General features: G+C 37.7%; 1 protein-coding gene across 5 annotated transcripts in view; it reads right to left on the bottom strand.

Moving 5' to 3' along the window:
• The window catches only part of ACAP2 (ArfGAP with coiled-coil, ankyrin repeat and PH domains 2), a 64,458-nt gene that overhangs the window by 32,563 nt on the left and 9,857 nt on the right, over positions 1 to 22,038 (bottom strand). For all 5 annotated transcript variants that reach the window (XR_007627900.1, XM_050307964.1, XM_050307966.1 and 2 more), the window contains exons 2-9: positions 15,251 to 15,308; positions 12,749 to 12,868; positions 12,063 to 12,116; positions 9,248 to 9,306; positions 8,571 to 8,754; positions 6,416 to 6,460; positions 5,246 to 5,341; positions 792 to 866 (exon numbers count right to left, since the gene is read on the bottom strand). Coding sequence is in view for 4 of the 5 variants with exons in the window: in XM_050307964.1 (XP_050163921.1) it covers positions 792 to 866; positions 5,246 to 5,341; positions 6,416 to 6,460; positions 8,571 to 8,754; positions 9,248 to 9,306; positions 12,063 to 12,116; positions 12,749 to 12,868; positions 15,251 to 15,308 (691 nt within the window). In the remaining variant the exon portion in view is untranslated. The remainder of the gene's footprint in view (positions 1 to 791; positions 867 to 5,245; positions 5,342 to 6,415; positions 6,461 to 8,570; positions 8,755 to 9,247; positions 9,307 to 12,062; positions 12,117 to 12,748; positions 12,869 to 15,250; positions 15,309 to 22,038) is intronic.

The following is a 22,038-nucleotide window of genomic DNA, read 5'->3' as shown; positions in this document are numbered from 1 at the left end:
CCACCTGAACGGATACAGAACATATTTGAATGAGAGTAAGAAGTGTAGCATTACCTTTAAACTGGTATCTAATCCCTTTCAAAAGTACCTGCAGTATTAGCTCACTACCAGAGAGTTCAGTGGAAATATTTTAACTTCTAGTATTCTACCTGCAAAACCAATACTGATCTAGAGCTTCTGAAACATCCAAACAACAGAAGTCATTTTCCCCCCAACATAAATTATCTACATTTTTCTCAACAAGTAAAAGGAAGAAAATTATTGCACATAAAATCTTCCCAAACCAGCAGTTTAATGTTATCACTTTCATATTTGTGTCCAGTTGAACCCATGCATTAGAGCCTTGACAAAAGTTCACTTTTGCTCTTTATATGCAACAGCAGCTGCCACACCACCTCAAAGTGCTGCACTCATATTTGGCACAGCCCAAAGTGCTACATATGACTGAAGGGCTGTGCAGTACATACATCTCTTCTACAGACACACAGCAGGGAATCACAGCAACTTTTACAACTGCATTGAATCCAGGATGGAACTGAAATGTTAGAATCCCAGTATTCAAATAAGTTATACAGTTCTATTCACGTTTCCATAAAAACGTAATATCTGGTTCTGTAAAACAAAATTAATATCTCCAATCTGACCCTGTGCTTACTGATGTGAAAGTCTGTCTGTCTGCACTAGAAGACACCATCCCTCACAGTTCTGATGCAGAGATGCAAACTGCCGGGAAGAGAAGCTACAGATACAAAAATGTGTGTGCAGCCTGTCTTTTACATTCTCTCAAGTACCTTTTGTTGAATAGTGGAGTGCTTTTGCTCCATATCTCTCTTCTCCTTTGCAGCATCTACAGCCAACTGATCCAGCTGTAAAGAGAAACAGAAAATTGGATCTTTAGATATCATGAGAAATTTGGCTCAGTAGATTTCACAATGCTGACCAAAAAAAAAAAAAACCAAAAAAAACCACATTATGTCTAGACATCGCATGACTTTTATTTTATTTGCATAGTATAATTACTTCTTTGTCACAAAGTGTTTACCTTTTATAATCACTGAAGCCTCGTTTAAAGCACTGCACTACCATCCTGAATTCACCTCTACAGAGGTGTACATTTCTTGTAGGCATTAGAGGGAATGTTTCAAAGAACAGCATGGTGCCAAGCACAGCGACTCTGCACCGCATTGGTGCTCAGCCTCCGAGGGGGATGACTCAGGCTTTAGCTGCTCCTGCTGGCCTTTGCAGCAGCACTGGCAGGAGCAGAAGAAACTACAAGGAGCAAATGACAGGGATATTTCCCTCCACAAAGCAAGGGAACTGCCTCAACCAGGCTTTTGCATAGATAGTTTTCATCAGGTCACCAGCAGTGTTTGAGCAAGATTCTTTGAAATCTTAGGTAAAGGCACTCAAAATGTTTCTCATTTCAGAAATAACAATATGATTTTGAAAAGAAGAGAGCCTGCCAGAGTATTTAAGTTGGTATCCTTACAGTGATAATAAAAAAGCCCAAAAACTTGCTACAAGCATGTCTCTAGCACTACCACATAAACCATTTTCTTTTAAAACCAGAGAAAAAAAAAAGAAAGGTAGGAAATTTAAAATACCCTGTAAGACAAAGTACGTTTGGTTAGGGGTTTCTGTGGTGTTTGGTGGTGTTTTGTTTTTTGTTTTTTTTTTTTTTTTTTTTTTTTTTTTTTTTTTTGTTTGTTTGTTTGTGGTTTTTTTGTTATTGTTTTTGTTTAGTGGGCTTACTTCTTCTGGTTTTGTTTTATACTTGTTTAGTTTTTTACAGATTTTCATGTTTAAATAAGAAATCTGGTGGATGGGCAGACATTGCCTGAAAGACCAGTTAGCTTGGTACTTATCTGACAGGAATCTGATGAACTCCTTTATCCAGCCTGTAATACAAGCCTGCCACTAACCCAGTCCCAGCATCTCACTGACTAACCATGCCGATGCAACGCTGAGCAGTGCACAGCCTGCAGCTTTCCATCTGTGGGACAGACCTGGCTCTGCTCCAGGCCTGGAACGAGAAGACCAGGAACAGGGAGCAGCACCAGCTTTCCAGCTGAAGTCAGTCATGTGGCGGAAGGTACAGTGTGACTAACACAACCTCTAATCCACACATGAATAGGATTGCCTCCACCCACTGCCACAACCACAAATGACAAGCCCTGCCAACCCTGTCCGTTTCCCCAGTGTTTTATTTCCCCTGCTCGACATGATATAAATGAGAAAAAAGTGACAAGGCTCTTACACCCTTGTGCTAGACAATCTCCAACAATTACGGAGCCGTCAGATAACAGACACATCTGGATCCAATTCCACGCTCTGTTAGTTTTCTTAATTCTTCTCTCCCTGTCTTCCTCTCTGGCTCAAAAGGCCACATCAGCACTTTGACACCTTACAGGTATTTGTGAACATGAACACATTGAAGACTGAAGTATCCAGATGCCACATTTATGTAGCTATAGGACTTAAAAATGACACAAGAGCCTCTAAAACGGAGACTGGGATGCCATTGTTCTCAAAGACTGTTTTGCACCAAGAACCCTTGGAGAAACCCTTTCTTTTGTGATAAAGATGAGGACTAATCCAAAGGTTGTTCAAAACTTCACAGGAATCCAGTTTCTTGCTAAAAATTCAGATTCAGGAATCTGCACATGGCCCCCCAGAAATTCCTCCTTCTACCCCCTTCTAGATGAAACAGAAGGCAGCCAAGTTCAGAGTAGGGCATTTACCTCTAATTTATCTTAAATACAAGAATTTGAGGATATATTTACCACAGCATAAGTGCCAAAACAAAGTTTCAACAGCAGCTCATTCCATCAGTTACTTTTTCCATTAAAGACAGCATTGCATCATTCCTATTTGCAACCTCAAACCAGAATTCCTTCCTTTTCACTCAGGTGAGCAAAGTATCAACTGTCTTAAAAGAGACCAACAGCATACAACTGTCAAAAGCTGTAGTAAATCACATAACTCAACTAGCAAAATCCCAGTCATTATACCACTAATGGGTATTTCTCAAAAAATTAGGTCTTTCAAACTACTGTGTTTACTGGTAAATATACTTTTATAAATATAGTGCTATAAGTGGTATTATGTAGAGAATTAAGTCAGACTAAAATGTTTAGCTTTTTGAATAGTCATCTCAATGAAAAGTTAATTAGGTTTTTTTTTAAAAGCTAATACCACATTTCACATGAAAAGTGCCAAATTCCATAATTTCCATGCAAAAGCCCATATTACACTTCCATGCCATTAAAGATTCCCCTACAATGATTCACAGGGGATCCTACCCCAGCCAGAAGGCAAAACTGCTCAATTCTGCTCCATCCTGTAAAACAGTCATTTTGAAAATACAAAGAAAAAGAATTCAAAATTATAACTATACTATTCAAGAACACTTCAATTTTATTTCAGGTGCTGTTAAACCTTGTAATTAAGATCATACATGAAGTTTACCCGGGAAAGAAAACTCACTCACCAACAGAAGGAATCTAACAGTGTTGTCACAAAAATCCAGCAAATCCCCATTACGTCACACACACTTTGTTAGAGACAGAAGCTTCAACCAGTACAAACTGCAAAGCCATTAACTGTTAAACTGTCAACAGTTATTTACAAGTCTGCTTCTGTCATGAAAAATATCCATTACTTAAATGCCAAGATCTGCCACAAAAGAACAACTGTAGAACTTCAGGGTCTTCAGTCTATCTTGTTCTAATTGCAATGTATTTAAAACATTTTCAGCTTTGGATTTGCTAAATTTAACTCCTTCAGTTGCTATGATACCAGCACCAAAGTGAATGTTACACAGTGCTCCTTACCAGAGCAAGTAAAAGCATGACCAGACACTCAAAAATAACCTTGTGTTTTCTTGCTCCAATCATCTCAAAGAAATGGAAACATTGAAGCCTGGTCGACCACAGGTTTGTTTGCTTTCCCCATCCCCTCTTCCACAGGGGTACAGGACACACATTTTATATTACCAAAACATTCCAGTTTAACAATTACAACCCAAACCGGAAGGATGTCAAAGAATACAGGGCACAGCTAAGGAAGGGTAACAAGCACCTGAACTGTTCAAGTGCCACTATTAGAGCAAACATTGACGTGTTCCTACAAGGAATTAAGACCCACAGTAAACTGACCGGGGACTAGTCTCGCAAAAAATAATTATTCAGACATTGGATTGTTGGAGTTATTTTCTACAGCTCCCAATTTGCTTCACTGCACAGGCACAGAAGCAGGTTGAGGGGCACAGATGACAATAGTGCAGTGGCAGGAATAACCAGCTCAAAACAATGTAATTTCTTAGACATTCACGGACACATCTACTCAAGAGGAATGTAAATAAATGTTTGCTGTCATTTACTTGCTTTTGTACCAGGGCAGACACTTAGAATTTGGGTTGGTTGCTTGGTGTATGTGGTTGGGAAGTGGCAATAGAGGGGTTTGTATCAGAGCATTTGTTATGAACCCTCAGATAGAGGCAAATAAAACATGTTGCAAGAGTATTTTCAGGACCATTTTACTTGCACTGAAAACAAGTCAAGACACTTCTTCCTGTACCACAGACATACATTTGAATCTCGTATGTTCTAATCTATTTTTATAACCATTTTCAATTTCTCTTGTGTGCAGTTGGTGGTGGTCCATCTAACCTTCCCATGAGACCCTCACTGAAAACCCAGAAGCTGCAAATTGCCTGATCTTAAATGTAAACAACAAAAGTGGGCAAGAATGATTTCATGTAGGAACTCAATGTTGCACCACTTTTAAAAAATCAGACTTCCATTTTAGGGTCTAAGTTGCTAACACTGACGTTCTTTTTGCACACATCAAAGTTTAATTATGCATACTGCATAATTTATAGAGTAAATAAAGCACATAGGTAGAAGGAAAACCTAATCTTCTTTTTAGTAGATGTATAACATGGGTCATATACAAAAATTAAAAAAAACTTTATAACCAAGTGTCCTGGATATCGCAGGGTACCTCAAAGAGTACTCATGGTTATTTTTAAGTACTTCAATCCTAAAGGCAGTATTAATTTTAGTAAATGGACAACTTTCAGTTTGTAACTGAAGCCATTTACAGTATGTTTTTATGCTTTGCCTTTATAACACTACAGTTCCCTTTTTGTTGAATAAATCTATGATGTACCTGATATATAGGCATATATCAAGTTTTCATCCTTTCCAGCATATAGCTATGAATTTTTAAAATAATTTGTTACCTGTGCACCGAGATCTTTCATGTAGGGCTCAAGTTCACTAAACAGATCATAGCCTTGATGGAAAAAAGCCAGATGTGCATACATAAATGATAACATCTAGAAGGGAAAAGTAAATATTTATTCTTTTTAAAAATATATCAGATATCTTGGAAATATATCACTTAAGTATCCACATGAACAAACTTAAAATACAATGCTAGGTTTAGTTTCTGCTCTTGTGTCCTGACAATTTTATAGTAACACTTCATAGAGCTTCCAAAGTTGTAAAATAAATGTGCAAAGTAAAGGCAGCAAAGAATCAGGCCAAAAATTTCAGAAATTGGTTGATAGGATTAACCTCATGAGCAAAACAAAAGAAAACTATTTATGGGCAGAAAATTACTTCTAATTCATGTCATTTTTATTATCTCTTCTTTAATTGGGACACGTAAGCTAGAGAGGGGCTACAGAATATTTTACTAATTATCCAAAACCATCACCTTTATGAACATAGCTGAGAAGACTGTCCAGCCATAAAATAGAAAACAAGTTGAGAAGGTAGAGAGCAGAATAGCAACCCAACTAAAGTTTTTGCTGTTTAAAGGAATTAAGAAAGTTATGGGAGGGCAACCTCAGACATTTGATAGAAAAGCACCATTTAGTTGGTCAGTCACTACCTCAATAAACTTTCTACAGAGGTAATGTGAAGCAGAAAAAGTAACACCATCAGAAGAAAATTGGCATGCAGATATAGCTGTTTATTAATTTAGCAAATACTGTACTATTTATATGAAAAATTACCCTCTTCTTAGAAAGAGCTGAATCCATCTTAGAATAGATTATAAGTAGTGATAGATTATAAGTAGTACTTATTGTTTATGAAGTAATATACAAGACCTAAACAGTAGAATTCTTGGCAAAGTTTCATATTAACTGTGAAACCCATACCAATCAATCAACAGCAGTGAAAATCAAAGTGTTCAAATCTGAACCAAAATGATTGTCAAAAACAGTTAAACATGTATGCCCAGTCATGGTATTGGTCAAAATGACTGTCACCAAATTGCCAAATGCATCAATAATGCTTTGATGAGTAAAAGGACTACGTTTTTAACATATTGCTTTGTGGTCACATTTTTAATTTTAAATGTGTTTAAATATTTTCTATGTAGAAAATAAAATGCATCTTACCGATTTTAAGATTTCTGCTCTCCTTTTAGATTGAAGAACGTTGATCTAGAAAAAAGAATAAACAATCATCTTATTCTATTTGCAATTTTACCCCACATAAGTAAACTTCAAATTACTTCCAAATAATCATATCAAAACTTAAAACATTGGAAGAAGATAACATCAGACTTCACAAAGCACTTTTAAAAGAAGATGCATTCTAGTTCTGCCACAATATCAAAATGATGCAATCAGAGACTGTTTGCAAAGCTCAAATTTCACAGTGATAGTCACAATTTTCTTACACTGGAAGGAAGAATACAGGACACCACATGTTGGCTAGAAGTAATAGAATACACCTTTCAAGCAAGGAAAATAGACACCCATTTTCAAGAGACTCAACTCAAGATGTTTCAAACAGCCTTTCTGACAGTGTGAGCTCAGCCAGCCCACCAACTTCTGAAAGAAGCTGCACTCAGCCCCACTGCTGTCTGCTGCCAGGGGAGAGGAAAGGATGGGGGCACAGTTGTTTTTTAACTCAGACTGACACTGTTTAAGTGTCCCAAAAGTGGTATACTGTCTCAGCCTCAGAAACAAGCAAGATCATTACAGCTTCAATAAATACCTTTCCATGTATATTTGTGCTTTTAAGCTATCTCAAGTCACTGACCAGTGGTGTTGCCCTAGAATTTAAAGAATTTCACATTCCACAGAAAAAAATAACTGAGTTTCCCCATTCATTTAGTTCCTCTGTCTTCTTTGTTCCCTAATTTTTACAGGTTGACATCCAGGACTACAGATTTTACTTGAAAAGCCCCGCTTAGCAGAAACATGCATGATTTTGAAATTTAACACCTCTATGTCAGTTTAAAATTCAAGCAAAAGAAATAAACTTACTGAAGCTATAATCAAAACCAGATTGCACTTCTATACTTAGTTGGTCAGTATTTTGGAAAGCTTTCTGCAGCAAAAATAATTAAGATTTGTTTGTATAGAATAACCCCTCAACTTGTGAGGCAAAAAAAATAAAAATAAAAGGAAAGTAAAGGTTTTGAATTACAGTTTAAAGCCAATTTAGCTACAAGGAGATCCTAGTTGTGAAATCACTTTTTCAGAAGAGTCACCCAAGTAGAAAGAATTTCTAATGCTGAATTCATTTTTGCTCACATTAGTTAAGAGAAGCTGAAACTTTTCCCTGTAGCTTTAAATGCATCTTTATCCCAGGAACTGCTCATACTTTGAAGATACAAATTTCAGGAGGCAAATGAGCTGCAGTTCAGTGCACACACAAGAAACTGGTCTACTACAGTAATGGCTGCCAGCTTCCCCCACACCATTTAGTACATCACACCACTAGTTAGCACAAATAATTCAGTGATACATAATTCGCATGACCTTTTTAGACCCCAAAATGACCTTTATTCTCAGTGTACAAAAGACAGGAGTTCAGGTTCAGGTTGACCACTGACCACCATATCTGTGCACATGCCTAGGCTGATCAATTCCTCTTCACTTTACAGGTAATAATGCAAGCAACAGAACAGCTAATTAAGCTTTAAATAACTGACTGGACTGTCACAAATCAAGATGATAATGTCTAATGTAAAACCAATTTAATTGTAAAGGGTTGTTCTGTGTTTGGTTATAGGAGAACCTCAGGCCCATTTAGGAGTCCTCAGCCTCTCATGCCATCTGAGTTGCAATAATCCTGTTTTGCTGTAGTTGTGTGCAAGTATGAAACAGATGAATTTTAATTATCAAAAGAAAATTTATTACTGTATTACAAGATCCAAAGCAGCATGACAAAGAATACCTCTCAACACCCTATGGGAGACCTGCACTAAAAAGTGAAAGGGTAGCTAAGTTCTTGGCCTCCCACATGGCACAATGCCAAACTCTGAGGCATCTAAACAACTTGGTTTGTTAAATAAAAATCAAAGCTAACAGCTGAAATAGTCAACATCTTATACCAGAATTATTCAGGTAACTTGCACTTCCTAGGATAGGTTAAAAGTTTTACTTCAAATATATAAGGAGCTATAGCATAACCAATTTCTCCCCTTTTCCCTGAATCTCCACAGCTTCCAAGAAGCTCACAATAAGAACTTCTAAAGGGTACAACCCTAACAATATGTAACAAATGGTTCTGAAAAATAGCTTTGATTGCTGCACTTACCTGAAGAACATAATCCAGAGCTATGTGTCGAAAACACTTCCGCGTTGCAGTCAAAATATTGGTTGCTTCCTCTACTTCGTGCTGCTTATTTCTTTGAACTTGGGCATTCTTCACTAGAGCATTCTCTTTTTCTTCACTCACTTTTTCAAATTGTTTCTTTGCATCTTTAAATTTCCGAATATCTCTAAAGAAAAAGGAAAAGTGGGTAACAAATGAATTCCAAAGCACAAAAAAGTGCTTAAAACTGCATTAGACAGATCATGTTCATGACTGCCTTAGCTGGTTCCTCTGTTTTCATATTCTTCAATACATGCTTGGGTCAAATGGGAACTCACAAATTGTAACAAAAGCTTCTTGTCTTTTCCAAGGAAAGGACAAAATGGACATGTAAAGAAACATCTCACGCTTACTGGGACAAACTTTGGCCAGTACTTTTCCCCCCAATCTTAGACAATTACAACAAGTAATTAAGAACAGTAATTCATACTATTTAAACATTTCTGCAGTTGGATCTAGAGACTTAGTGATCTGAGGTGATTTTTGAACTCTTTATTACACACTTCTCAATTTATGGTTGGCTATTTGCAGGAAGGATGTTTCACCAACTCACTCAAATCAGGTGTTTTTAAATTCTATTTTACATATAATTTTCCCATTACAAGTGCAAATTAACTTACTCTTTAACAAAAGTCTGAAGCTGTGTTTTAATTGATCTTTGGATTTGGTCAAACAGAATCTGAAAAAAAAGCATTATTACGTAGGTCAGTGACTTAGAGATATTCATATCTTAGATATACAAATTGTAATTATGCAGAACTAAGTGATTTATTATTAAACCAGTGTGTCTCTAATACCAAAATACAACACTCCTCCTTCTCAGTAGTTTTGAAATAAATACAATATAAAGAAGAAAATAAGGAAAATAAACTGAACACCTTTTGCTGGTCTTTTCTTAAAGACTGTGGTTATAAGGGGAGATAAGAGCTCCTAGCATCCTATTCTCTCATCTTGACAATATGAGACGTACCTACTTTTATAGAATAAGTTTATTACGTTAATTGTACAGTAATATTCTTGAAGAGACAACTTTGAATGTTAAGTAACAACCCTTTTGGTTCTTAGACCTGCAAAATTTATCAACAATTAAGAGACAAATGAAACCATAGAAAGAACGTGCCCTTAACTTCTGGTAAAAAAAACCCCACAAGTTGCAATCAATGCTGAAAATATAACATACATGAGTAATTAGTATCATCTCCTTCACATAATATGTTTGTAAAAAAACATCCACTATTGAACTGCTAAAAGGAAATTGTTAATTTTTCAAGGTCAAAGCACACCTGAATGTGAGAGAACTTGAATTTTCTCCTAATGCCCCAGAAATTCTAACTGAGGAATGAAAGCACACATGCCCTCAACTTCCCATCTGCCCTCTGAGTTTTAAGATGGAACAGAACAGGTCAATGGCTACTGAACAAATCCTTTTGTCACTTCTTAATGTGCAGGCAGCAAATGATGCCTCAATTTCCACCCCCTCTACACCTCCCATTCTGCATTACAGAAATAGCCAAGGCACCATCACAAAAATAAAAAGGTAAAAGAACATAAGGAAGCAGCAGTTGGCCCAGTTGAACAGAATCTCTTACAAAAGGTAAAGACCTTGAAGTATTAAATAATTCTGTTGAAAGAGCAAGTCAAGAACTCAGTTTCAGGTCAAACAAGTTTTAAGTCTTAGTTTCTCTTCATAGAATTTGCAAATGAGAAGCTATGCAATGCCAAGCACCAACAGCAAAATCTTTACCAGCTTGTGTCTCTTTCTAGAAACACTGAAAGAGGGAAAAGACAATTGAGTCTAAGTCACCCATTTACAGTGGTACTTTATCTTTCATCCAGTCTCTTTGTTTTTGTGGTTCTCTTGTGGTTTTCAAGACCAAATGGGATGAAAACCTAAGCAACCTGCTCCAACCTCGTATCTGACACTGATTTAGGTTGGAAGTTGAACCATACAACTCCTGAGGCCTGTTCCAACCAGAGTTGTCCCATATCTACCAGTAACACGCGGAAGATCCTGTTTGTACTACCACTTTGGGAAACTAGAAAAACAGACAACTAGAATAGATAAAGAACTTCTTGACAAGCTGGAAGTCATGCTGGGATACTCCCACTGCTGACATTTAAGCTTGCCAGTGCCTGAGGAGTGCACCAATCAAGATCAATAGCAAAAGAGTATAACCAGATGGGAACTCAAATGATTAGAGGGCTCCCAGAAACATGAGCCTTGCAATTCTGCTTACAGTAATGAAGAAAAAAAATGTGCTAGGCAGAAAAATACATACACAGTTTTTCCCCCAAAAAAACACTAATAAGTGCCCAGATCACAGTCTGACTGGATTTACAGTCTTTCCAACACACCACCTTTCATACACTCTAACAAAGTTACTGTTTGCCATAAGCTGTCAAAGTTACTCCCCCGTGCTGAATCAGTGAAGATACTGCATTAGGCTGGTTCCTGAACATATTTGAAACAAAACCTCATATGAAAAAACTGACAGTCATTCAGATCTCAGTGGGAGCATCCCCTACCCCTTCAACTTGGTCAACAGAGCTGACACTCTGAGCCAGGAAGCTCTGCAGGACCACAGCATGTCTGGCAAAGCACTACATCGGAACCCCACAATGTGCCTTACTACTGATGTTTCTACATTTTGGTAAAAGCCACAGTTCTACTCACTATGCCTGAGCACAGCAAGGGCATGGAGGGAAAAGAAGCAGGACAGAACTCAGACTGGTCCTACTCAGATCTGCAAAAGAATCTTCTTTTAATGTCCCCTGTTCTTTGCTTTCTGCCTTCAAACTGCCCGAAAGGCAGAGCTGTGCTCTGCCAAATTTTACCAAAGCAGTGAAGGAAGAGGAAGAAAATAGAAGAATGAACAAATGCCTTTGGCTTTAAGGATACAAGTCTTTAGAGTAAAACAAACAAAGTAGATTTCAATCCAGGCAAAAATGGACTTTCTGATGAACTCTGACGTGACAAAAATCACTGTCAGTCTTAAATCCTAGCATTTTCTACTTTCCCTACACTTGTCTAAATCTGTCATACTTCCAAAAAGAAAACTATATGCAAACAAGAGAGGGTTCATTTTAAAATGCATTATAAAGGATGGGGGAAGTAGAAATTATGGAAAAAGTAATCATTATTTCAGACAGGCAAAGAAATATGCTCTTAGTTTTTAACTGCTATCCATCAGTTTGATTTAGAAAGGTGAAACTATCCAGGATTTACTGTCTTAAAACATTGGGTTTTAGCATGGTTTACAAATTCCAAATGAAAAATAAACCAAGATAAAAATCTGCAGAGAAAGGGATATTTATAAACACTTGGTAGACATAACATGAATAAATTTACAAGTATGAAATGAGACATATTTAAACTTAAACCATGACTTTACAAACACTATCAACAAGAAAACCTTTTCAGCTAGAAAAACTCACATTGTGATAATTGATCATTTCCTGTAATGTGTCAGAGAACTTTGTCAAACTGTTCTGTAAAGAGAAAATCAAAGCGGTTTAAGTTAAACCCTACAAAACACACAGTACAAAACCAACATTTCAGAGGTTTACAGCTTTTCAGTAAATGACATGGAAATTCATTTGCCTTATAGCATGATTATTAGACTAAAACCATTATATTACGAGAACATCGGGGTAATATAAACTAAATTTATTACAGCTACAAGCAACAAAAATGTTACTGCTACCTGTATATAAAATACCCAACTGCAGCAAAGCAGGAAAAACTAAGATTGACTAAATACTATGGGAAGTTCATGTAATTCAACATATTAATTTACAATATGTAATATTGCACTACTTAATATTTTTAATGTTTAGTACTCTTACTCAAAAAAACTAGTTAATGTGTTGTAATCACTAGTACACACACTAATCTAATACCTATTTTCTGGAATTTGCAAAACCCCTGCCACTGCAGGTTAGAGGTGAAACTAAACAACACAGACACTTGCATTGCACCACAGCCAAAAAAACTCACTGTTAAAGACATCTCAAAGGAAAAAAAAAGGCATAAACTTCAACTACTTCTCTTGCCAACTGTTATATTTTACCCTTTTTAAGTTTGTTTCTCTCCCTTCATTTTGACCTCTTAAGGAACTTACCTCAACCAACGCATCTTTAAAGGAATATTGTGCAAGGTCTCGAATTCCATTCATGAACTGCTTGTTGGCTGTACAAAATGCTTTCCCAGTATCAATCATTGCAATACAAAGTTTCACCAGCTAAAATGAGGGGAAAAAAAAGAGAAAGCAGAAGGCTTTTGTTTGTTTTTTACATCATCATATAAGCATGAACACACTGAGCTTAGTTAAGGCTATGAAATACAGATTTGAAAAGTTTAATTCTAAATGTACAGAGCCCTGGATTTTATGAAAAGCTTTTTATTGTATAGTGACAGCTATAAAAATACTACCCTAGGTCAACTGGTATGCCATTGGGAAAGTTAGTACTCTTTATAAATTCTTTAACTAAGATTTTGCATATATTTCAAGAGAGGGCTATATGGGGGCAAAAACCACAGCAACTAAAACATTACTATTTAGAACCCAAGCAAATTGATGTTTCCAAGGAAAAACCAAACAAACAATCAGAACAAACAAAAAAAGAAACCCACACCCGTTGTTTCATCTTGAGCCACTCTGAACACAGGCACGGGAAAGCAGAGGGCTCTGTGCACAAAGCTCAGCTGAAGAGAGGTGGTTACACCTCAGAAGATGAATTCATGTTTTCACTCATATAACAGACAAGTGTCTGATGGGTGTCCATCCCCACCACTCACTGCTTTGGGTAGCACCTGAGCCCTCACAGTACTGCACAGTCTGACAGGAAGGTCCTCAGTACTTTGTGATGTTTTCCCACTTTTTGAACCATTCATGCACTGGGCCATTAATGAAAGAAAGAATGGTTAATGCAATTGCCAAGGTGCTCTCTTGAAAAAGGGCATGTTGTAATTGATTCCCCCATTCTAAACCAAACTGAGAATAAAATCAGAAGATTGAACCTTCATCTCTGAAAGATTTTTCAAGGATGCCAGACAAATTTTCAAGAAAAGCAACACAGAGGTACTTGATCCTATACTGGGGCAAAGAAATCACTCAAATGTCCTTCCTACCTTATTTACCCAGTAATTTTTGACTCAGATCAAAAGCAGGAAAAGCAGAAAGCTGAGCATGATCTCCAGCATTCTGATGAATTGCTTGAACAATGGACAGAAAAATCACTATCAACATGAACATTTTTCCTTCACTTTTGTTCACAAGCCTGAACCCAGTGTCCTTTCTTCCAGAGAGAAGAAAACCGCAAACAGTGTAGCTGAAAGTCACAATTATGGGACAATAAAACTCAGTTTAGTGTGAATAACTGAGCAGAAAAAGTTACCAGTCAAGCCTAGACAAATCATTACCCTCAGGCCATAGTTAATTCAGCTCACAAAAGCAGCTTAGCTTTCAACTTCAGTGTTGTACAAGGCCCTGAATAATGTCCCTTATGGAATTTGAAAATTCTTGTCCCCAGAAATGACCCTTTTAGATTGATGGAAAAGTCAAACTTCCAAAATAGATTTTTCAGGTCGTTTAGACTGGTGGAAAAGTCAAGCTTCCAAGATTTTTCAGATACCTTAAATAGTTACAATTTGATCTACCAAAACAGATGCATCATCCCTACAGTAAAAATGTCTCTTATACTCATCAGTTTCACCAAGATTCACACCAAACTAAAATTAAGTTTCTTGCATTTATTTTCAAAGAGCAAATGGTTAGATTATTAACTACAAAAACTAGAAATATTATTACAAGAAGTAAACAAGAACACCAACTTTCTCTCTAGCTTTCTGCAGCCAACTCACAGCTGCAAGAGCAAAAGTATGTATTCAAAAAGCAGCTAAGGACGCGAGCAAACGACATCTGCCTGCCATGTGAAAATACAGACAAAAATAATTTTAAGCACTTAAAATGCAAAGGAAAGAAGATTTTATACAAATGAAACCCAAAAATAAACCACTTTGAAAATACTGGCAAAGAAAGAACAAAAGCCTCTAATGGTGAGGAAAGCAATAAATGGACTGTAAGGTGTTGAAAAGATGCTACATATAATTTTTAGACGTGCACAAAGCATGACAAAAAGGATAAATTTTACGGTAGTTAAGTCCTCCAGACAGCAGTGAAGGATATATATAGGTGTGTATATATATATACCTGGCCTACTGTGACTGTGCCTCAGATTACCAATGAGAGAAAGCATGGACTTTAAAACAAAGGGTATCCAGATGTCCCCACAGTGTGCAGTTGTCATAAAACAGGCTCTGGATGCAGCGATTGCACGTAGCTCCCTGGGGGGCTGAGCCACAGGGATGCGAGGAGGCCGGGTTGGGAGGGCACTGCTCAATACACACCCTCAGCTGGGACAGGGTGAGTCCACAGCGACTATTCCTGCTGTTACTCTAGCCCGGTTCTCCCCAGCTGTGCCCTCGACCCCAATCTCTTTCCTCTGCGGGAGTTGAGGGCTTGGTCAGCCCCTGAGACTTCCCAGTTGTGAACTTTAAAACAAAATCTAAACACATCTTTCGATATTTTTAAGAACAAACATTGTTGAATTAAAAAGCTTACCTTGTCAAGTTTCAGTTCCAGTTCTGTCACATCTCCTTCTACTTCTTCTAAAGTTGCCCTGCAAGAGTAAAAAATGTTTTCCTTTAAAACTTTACACAAAAATACTCTGGGACTGAGGGGAAGGGGCAAGGACATGTTCATTTAACTCGTTTATTGGCATCAGAGTTTCACTTCAATTTCAACTACAAAACAGCATAGATTTTAGAGAACTACAAGAATTGCAGAAAATTTGATGGTAAAAAGAAGAAAAAACAACATCACCGATAAAACATAGTTTATTGATAAAGATTTGAGATCAACTTTTATTAATCCTAATGATTGTCACATGGAAATAGATTTCCTCTATTCTTGTACAGCCAGTAGTATGTTTCAAGGTAATGACAAAGGAAAGAAACTGAAAGTCGGAGTGAAATTGCTTAAGTAACTCTTTTGGTGACTCTCCTGGCTCAAACCTGCAAACCTGCAGTTATGTCATGACTGACCTTGCAATGAGATTAAGAAAAAACACAGCATTTGCCACGTGTCAGTTGACTTGCAGGAAGTTGAGATGGCACACTTCTTTATATCATTTACCTCTTGTCTAGACTGGTTGAATCTTCCAGGCCAGTTAAATTTAACCTGCCAGTAAAAGCTGATTTCACGGAGCATTGCTAAAGCATAACCTGTTTTTGCTTGAGAGCTGGTGTTTCCTTTGACACCTCTTTCCTTATTGCTACCTGAAGAAACAGAAGACTGAGGATGGACAACACTGTTCAGAGTATATGGATGTTGCTGCTTCATCGAGCTATTGCCTTGAAAGCCTGAATGTACTAATTTCTGGCAACAAATACCCTTGTCCCATCACAGGGCACCCATTCTTTCAGTCATTCCAGCGTAACTGTTCATGAAGCCACGGTGTTTACCAGTAGTAGCCCATCTTGGGGGGAAAAAAAAATGTAATAGGAAGTTTTCTGTAATGCTTTTTGGAAAATTGGATCAGACAGTTCACATTTCAGTCCTACAAAAATCCCCAGCTCTTCCCTGGAAAAAACTATACAGGTAGGGAAGTACAATTTGGAGTAGAAATTTTTTAAGACAATTTCACCACTCAGGATAGACTACACAGAACCACAGCTTTACTGTCTCTTGCTAATTCCATCCTAGTTCACATGAGTACAAGCCAAAAACACAAAAAATAAAAAAAGAAAAAAGAAAGACTGGATCAGGCCCCAAACTCATGAAAAACAGGTTTTTTTACTAGAATAGTTCTGAAAAAGCACTGCCAACTGCCTGCAGATCTCAAACACTGAGCATGACATTCCTAGCTTTTTGCAGATTTCACTGCACATAGCTGCATTCCAGTTTTTGTATCCAAATCCATTCCCACAGTTACATCCTAGGTTTTATATCTAAGCAGATTCCTGCAAATACATTTTGGCTTCTTCCTCTTCTCTAGCTTCAGACCATGAAGGATTTCAGGCAATATCAATTTCTCTTTTATTTTCTTACATAAAGGATTCATTTCCATCTAAGTCTCTAGATAATCTTGTTTAAGAAAGCATTAAGGAGAAAAAAAAAAACAAACCAAAAAACCGAAGGAAGGAAAGTATCTCAATATTTAGATCACAATTTTCTATTTGTTTGTTTATAATCACAGTGTAACAAAATTTTGTTTCTTCTATTAACATAAAAGCATGATTAACTAGTTTGTTTACAGAACTGCAGCAAGATCTGATAAGAATATAATTTTTTTTAGTGTCTTTAACTAGCAAAGAGTTCCAGCTCCACAACACTCAATGAGCCTAAGATTCAAGATGAAGAAGAGAGATAACGGCAGTTAGAACAGGCAGAATGAAGACAACACATCTGCTCAGGAGTTAAAGTTCTATTCCAAGAGGAAATTTCTAAGATAGAATAAGCTCAGATGTAAGAAGTAACAACAGAAGATCAAAAGACTGAAAAAATGAGGGGCAGGTCAAGAAAAGAGAAGTATAAAACAAAGCAGATAGAGATATCATGGGAGAAGGGAGACACACAGCCCCTCTATACCTGGTTCACTGCAGGTCATCTTTGAAATGCCACAAGCCTTTGAGACACCAGGTTGGTTCTCTGGGCTATTTCCCACCACTGCCACATGAAGAAGGGATGGCACATCTGGGCCCTACAGCTGGATATGGATCAAACAGGTGCTGGGTTCCAGCCAAATCCATGTTTCTTTGCACAGAAATGGCTACATTCACTATTTCCATCACATAAAAATGAGTAGAAGTAATTATCATACAAATACATTCAGTGTTAGTCCAGCACTGGATTATAAGCACAAGAACAACACAGGATGCCCTCAGACTATCAGAATACAGACATATACATCCAATTATGTACCTAGTCACAAAAATTGTTTTCATAATGGGTTAGCAATACATCGAAAACAACTGATCTAAACTCCGCCATGTTAATTCTATCCTTGTTTTAATACTTTCTGAAGCCACAGAATACAAAGGTGCATTTCTCTCTGAAACATTTGTGTCAAGAGGAAAGTTCACAGAACACTGTCATAACTCAGAGTAAATGTCATGTCCACAGCCAAGATACAACCTCCAGCTATAAACATAGGAAGTGGTGGTGAAACAGCTGAAGACCCAGTGCCAAACCTGACATGTAAAAAAACTCCTGCTCCTCAGTGAAGTGGGAGCTGGGAGCAAGGTTTGCGTCACAGTGATCTCAGCCAGGAGGCTCCAGCATTGGGAATCAGGATCAAATTGGCCCCAATGTATGAGTCAAAGTCAAACACCTGTGGCTTCCCAAGATGTTCCAACACTGCATGGCAATGCACAAAACCAGAACAGCTGTTTAAGGGTGGAGAACAACTTGTATAAATGAGCAGTCTCCAATACTCTTCATGATCCGTAATGAGGACTCTCAGGAATGTGTTTCTTTCCTCTGCTGTGACTCCTCTCCTCCAACCACCCCACCCCCCCCTGAAACACAGTTAATTTGATAGATACAGCTTCCTGCACAGCTGCAGTGCAGGAGGAATGTAGGAGATGATGGAAAAAAACTCAAGACCTGACTTAGCAACCTTTTTAAATGAGGATAATATCACCAGTTACCCAGCCCAGCAGAAGTGAAGAGCAGCTGAACTCTGATCTCCATCATGGCACTCCCTTTAAGTGACCAGTGAAAGACTTTCTTCCAGGTTAAGGTACTTCGAGAAGCCCAGCAACCAAACAATGACAGCCAAAACCTCCTCAAAGAAGAGAATGGGTCAGTCTTAGATCTGAAGCTGCAGCCATGTGCTAAGGAAACAACTTAGTCTGGACTGATCCACTACACCCTGCTGACCATAAAGCCAAGCACACCACGGCCACAGTCAGGGGTTGCTGGGTCTGTTTGCTCTTGCAAAAGAGCAGCGATCACCAGGACTTCTCAAGTCAGCTCTTCTTCAAACAACTTCTAACTGCCACCGAGGACACATCCTGCCTTTAGCCTTTCACTCAGCTTTCACATTCTAGCTTGCATTTTTAGACTCTGTTTCTGTAAGTGAGGAGGCTGGCATCAGTAGTCATTATAAACCAGATGCTGACACACGACAAATTGGAGAAGTCAAAGATGCTATAGATAATTAACCATTAATTATTAATTCTAGAATTAACACATGTCACTATAAAAATATTCATCATCATAAAGTAATAAAGTATTTTCCGGTAGTTTCATTTTTTAATTTTAATTTAGGAAAGTTTCAATTGACCTTTTGAATATACTTTCAGAAGAACAGGAACTAGTACACAAAGTCAATTTCTATTCAGTCTGGAACTTCTCAATACATTCATGTATTTGGACTCATGAAATGGAAATAACTGATTTTCACCACAGCAATTTTAATAGCATTATTGCTAAGGTCTTGTCCTCAACTCTTGGAAAGACACAGCTCTCTTACTTGCACATATTCAATGCAGAACAGCTCCTCAATGCACAACTTGGACTTCACTGCAGATGACATTTCCTTTCAGTCAACATTCTATGGAATGTGAAAAACTGGAAATAAGATGAGATACATAAGTGTATGGTAAGAATATGGACCTGATGATTTACAGGAATGTCTCCTCCTCTATGTCAGAGCCTGTCAGGTGACAGATAGCAAAATGGACAGTAGACATTAATCAGAGGATAGACTATGAGCTGCAAATATAACATAAAGGCAAATTAAAATGCAGGTTTACCACAGAAGATGCTATATTTGCTCACCTATCTGATCTGATCTGTTTGTCTCTCTCTCTGCCCTCCCACCCCCTCCTGAATGGCAGACCTCCCCTCCAGCATCTCAGCTGCTCATTGTACTTCATTTGATTTCCTGCATCTATAGTGAGACATAAAAATCTATCTAGAGGCACCTCCACCAAAATGCTAACAAGGAATACAGTTGGTACATGTATAATGGCATCGGATAACCACAGACTAAAAAAGCAACTTGACATATGGAGGGACAAAGAAGTCATACACTGAACAATAAGGCCTAATAACTTTGGCTAACAGCATGGATAGATAGAAGAGTTTTACAAGTTATGTGTCACAACCATTAATATGGTCTGAAGAAAGAACACTGTTGCAGCCAGTCATAGAGCCCATTGAAGTCCTGGTTTGGGACTGCAGAGATTTTTCCCTGCTGGCACAGAGTCCCTCTATACTGAGGAAGAGATGATGAACGCTCCCTGACATGCTAAGATAAAATTCCTCATTCATGCTACTACTCTTTACATTATTAATGCTTCAGTCATTGCCACAAAACATGGAAAAACCTCTATGTGCCCTATATGAGAGTAGGACTTTTAATCAGAAATGTGAACCGCTACCCCGAAACCCCGAAAATTTTCAGGGAGCTTGGTGGATTGAAATATGGAAATGCATTCCTGAACAGAAGATTATCATGTTGATGAATAAGTCAAGGTCCATAGCAAGCGTTATCTGCATTTCAAATATCCCCAGAGAAACAAGAATCAAGTCCTCAATATTAGAAGGGTCATTCTTCTACTCCTCTCAAGGCATATTTCTCCTCTTACAAAATAATCAAATTAAATAAAGCAAGGGTATTTACTGAATTCATAGAATCATTAAAGCAAAGGTCTGCCTGTAGGTACTACTTTTTAAGGCTGCTTTCACCTAAAAAGTTTAGTTTCTCCTCAATAAATCACATGGTCTTTGATATAACAAAGAAACAGGACAAATCCTTTTATGACTAACGCTTCACTTGGTTTGCTCTTTACTGCTTTACTACACATGATTCAAAAGATAATGAACATTATAAACAAATCAGTCCTCAAAAAGGAACAGGTTCTATTGCCTTTAATATCCATGGCTGGAAGTCAAACTGATTACCACTAAACTTGCACCAGCATTGAATGTTATCACACACAGTCTGTAAGGACCTCTGTGCTACAAGCTGCCCCTAAATACTCAAGCTTTTGCTCTCATTCCTCTTCTGCGCTGAATTGGCAGCAATGCCTAACAGTGTTCTTTTCCCAATAGTTTTGCCTAATTTTTTTTTCCTAAGCTTGTTTTCATCCCAGGAGAGCCTGATAGCAAGCCTAAGCAGGAAATTAGCAACGCTTTTCCTCCACAAAGAGTCTGAGCAGCAGGATTTTCTTCATCTTTCAACTTAAGTGTCTTGCTTATGATGAGACATCTGTTAACAAGATGGGGACACAACGGTGACCATAAGAACTTCACAGATGAGAATTTGATTACACTGTCAGTTGATAAGAATGCAACACATTACAATACATGTCCTGCACAACTTTGACCAATGATTCCAACATCCAAGAATGAGTCAAAACCTTTTTATGAGGCCTTACTATCAGATAAGGAAGTAGGATTATAGTATCAAGATGTTGCAATAAAATAAGGGCAGCAGAAACAAGCTCAAGAAACCAATGGGGCTGTGCAGAAACCTCTTGTGTTGAAAATTTGCAAACATCACAGAACTGCTTTAATCTTTTAAATCTCAGCAACTACACAGAATCTTGAACAGAGAAGCAGCAGATGGAATGAAGGATTTCAACATTTGAAAACTCAAATATGTAGTAAGGTCAGGAAGTGGAGTCATAAATATAACCATCAAGCTAACCAACTGCAGAAGACAAAAGATAGGACATCTAAAGACTACACCCTACTAGCCCCATGATCTGGAGTTACCAGTCAGGGGCTAAAGAATCATGTCAACTTTGCTTTTAAAAGCTGTAAGTAATAACAACTTGAAGAAGAGTGAAGATATGAATCCCAGATTTGGAAAGTTGTACCTCAACTGCAGCCAATGCAGAAAGAATAAATTTCACTAGATATCCCCAATACAGGATTATGAGGATCAATACGCTCAGAACTGGTACAGCAAGACTTAACCACCTGCACTGAAAACATTGTGGAAAGTATAGGCAACTGGAGGTCAGAGTAGTGTGTAATTAAACAGAAAGATATCATATAATCTTAATATAAATCTTGTGTTTGCCTTGATTTCAGAAAAGTAAAGTAGTACCTGTCCCTTTCCTTTTGTAATTTCCTTAGTTGCTAACTCATACCTTATCCCACAGATGGAGGAGCACTGTTGTGTCCAAACCACCATAAGCTGGCAAAACCTTTGTTGCAGGAGAGCTAAGGACCATTCGCTCTCTACAATTCAGTTATACCAAATGGACCTTCTTTACCAAAACCTGAGGAAAGTTTCAGATTTGCTGTGAAGACTAGAGTCCTCAGCAAGCATTTACCCTTCTTGTCCACTTCAGAAGCTGAGTATTTTGGTAATACACTTTCACAAAAGC

This window comes from Myiozetetes cayanensis, unplaced genomic scaffold (assembly GCF_022539395.1).
Source record: "Myiozetetes cayanensis isolate MyiCay16 unplaced genomic scaffold, myiCay2020 scf13, whole genome shotgun sequence".
Taxonomy (NCBI): domain Eukaryota; kingdom Metazoa; phylum Chordata; class Aves; order Passeriformes; family Tyrannidae; genus Myiozetetes; species Myiozetetes cayanensis.
This window is presented reverse-complemented; position numbering and strand designations above follow the sequence as displayed.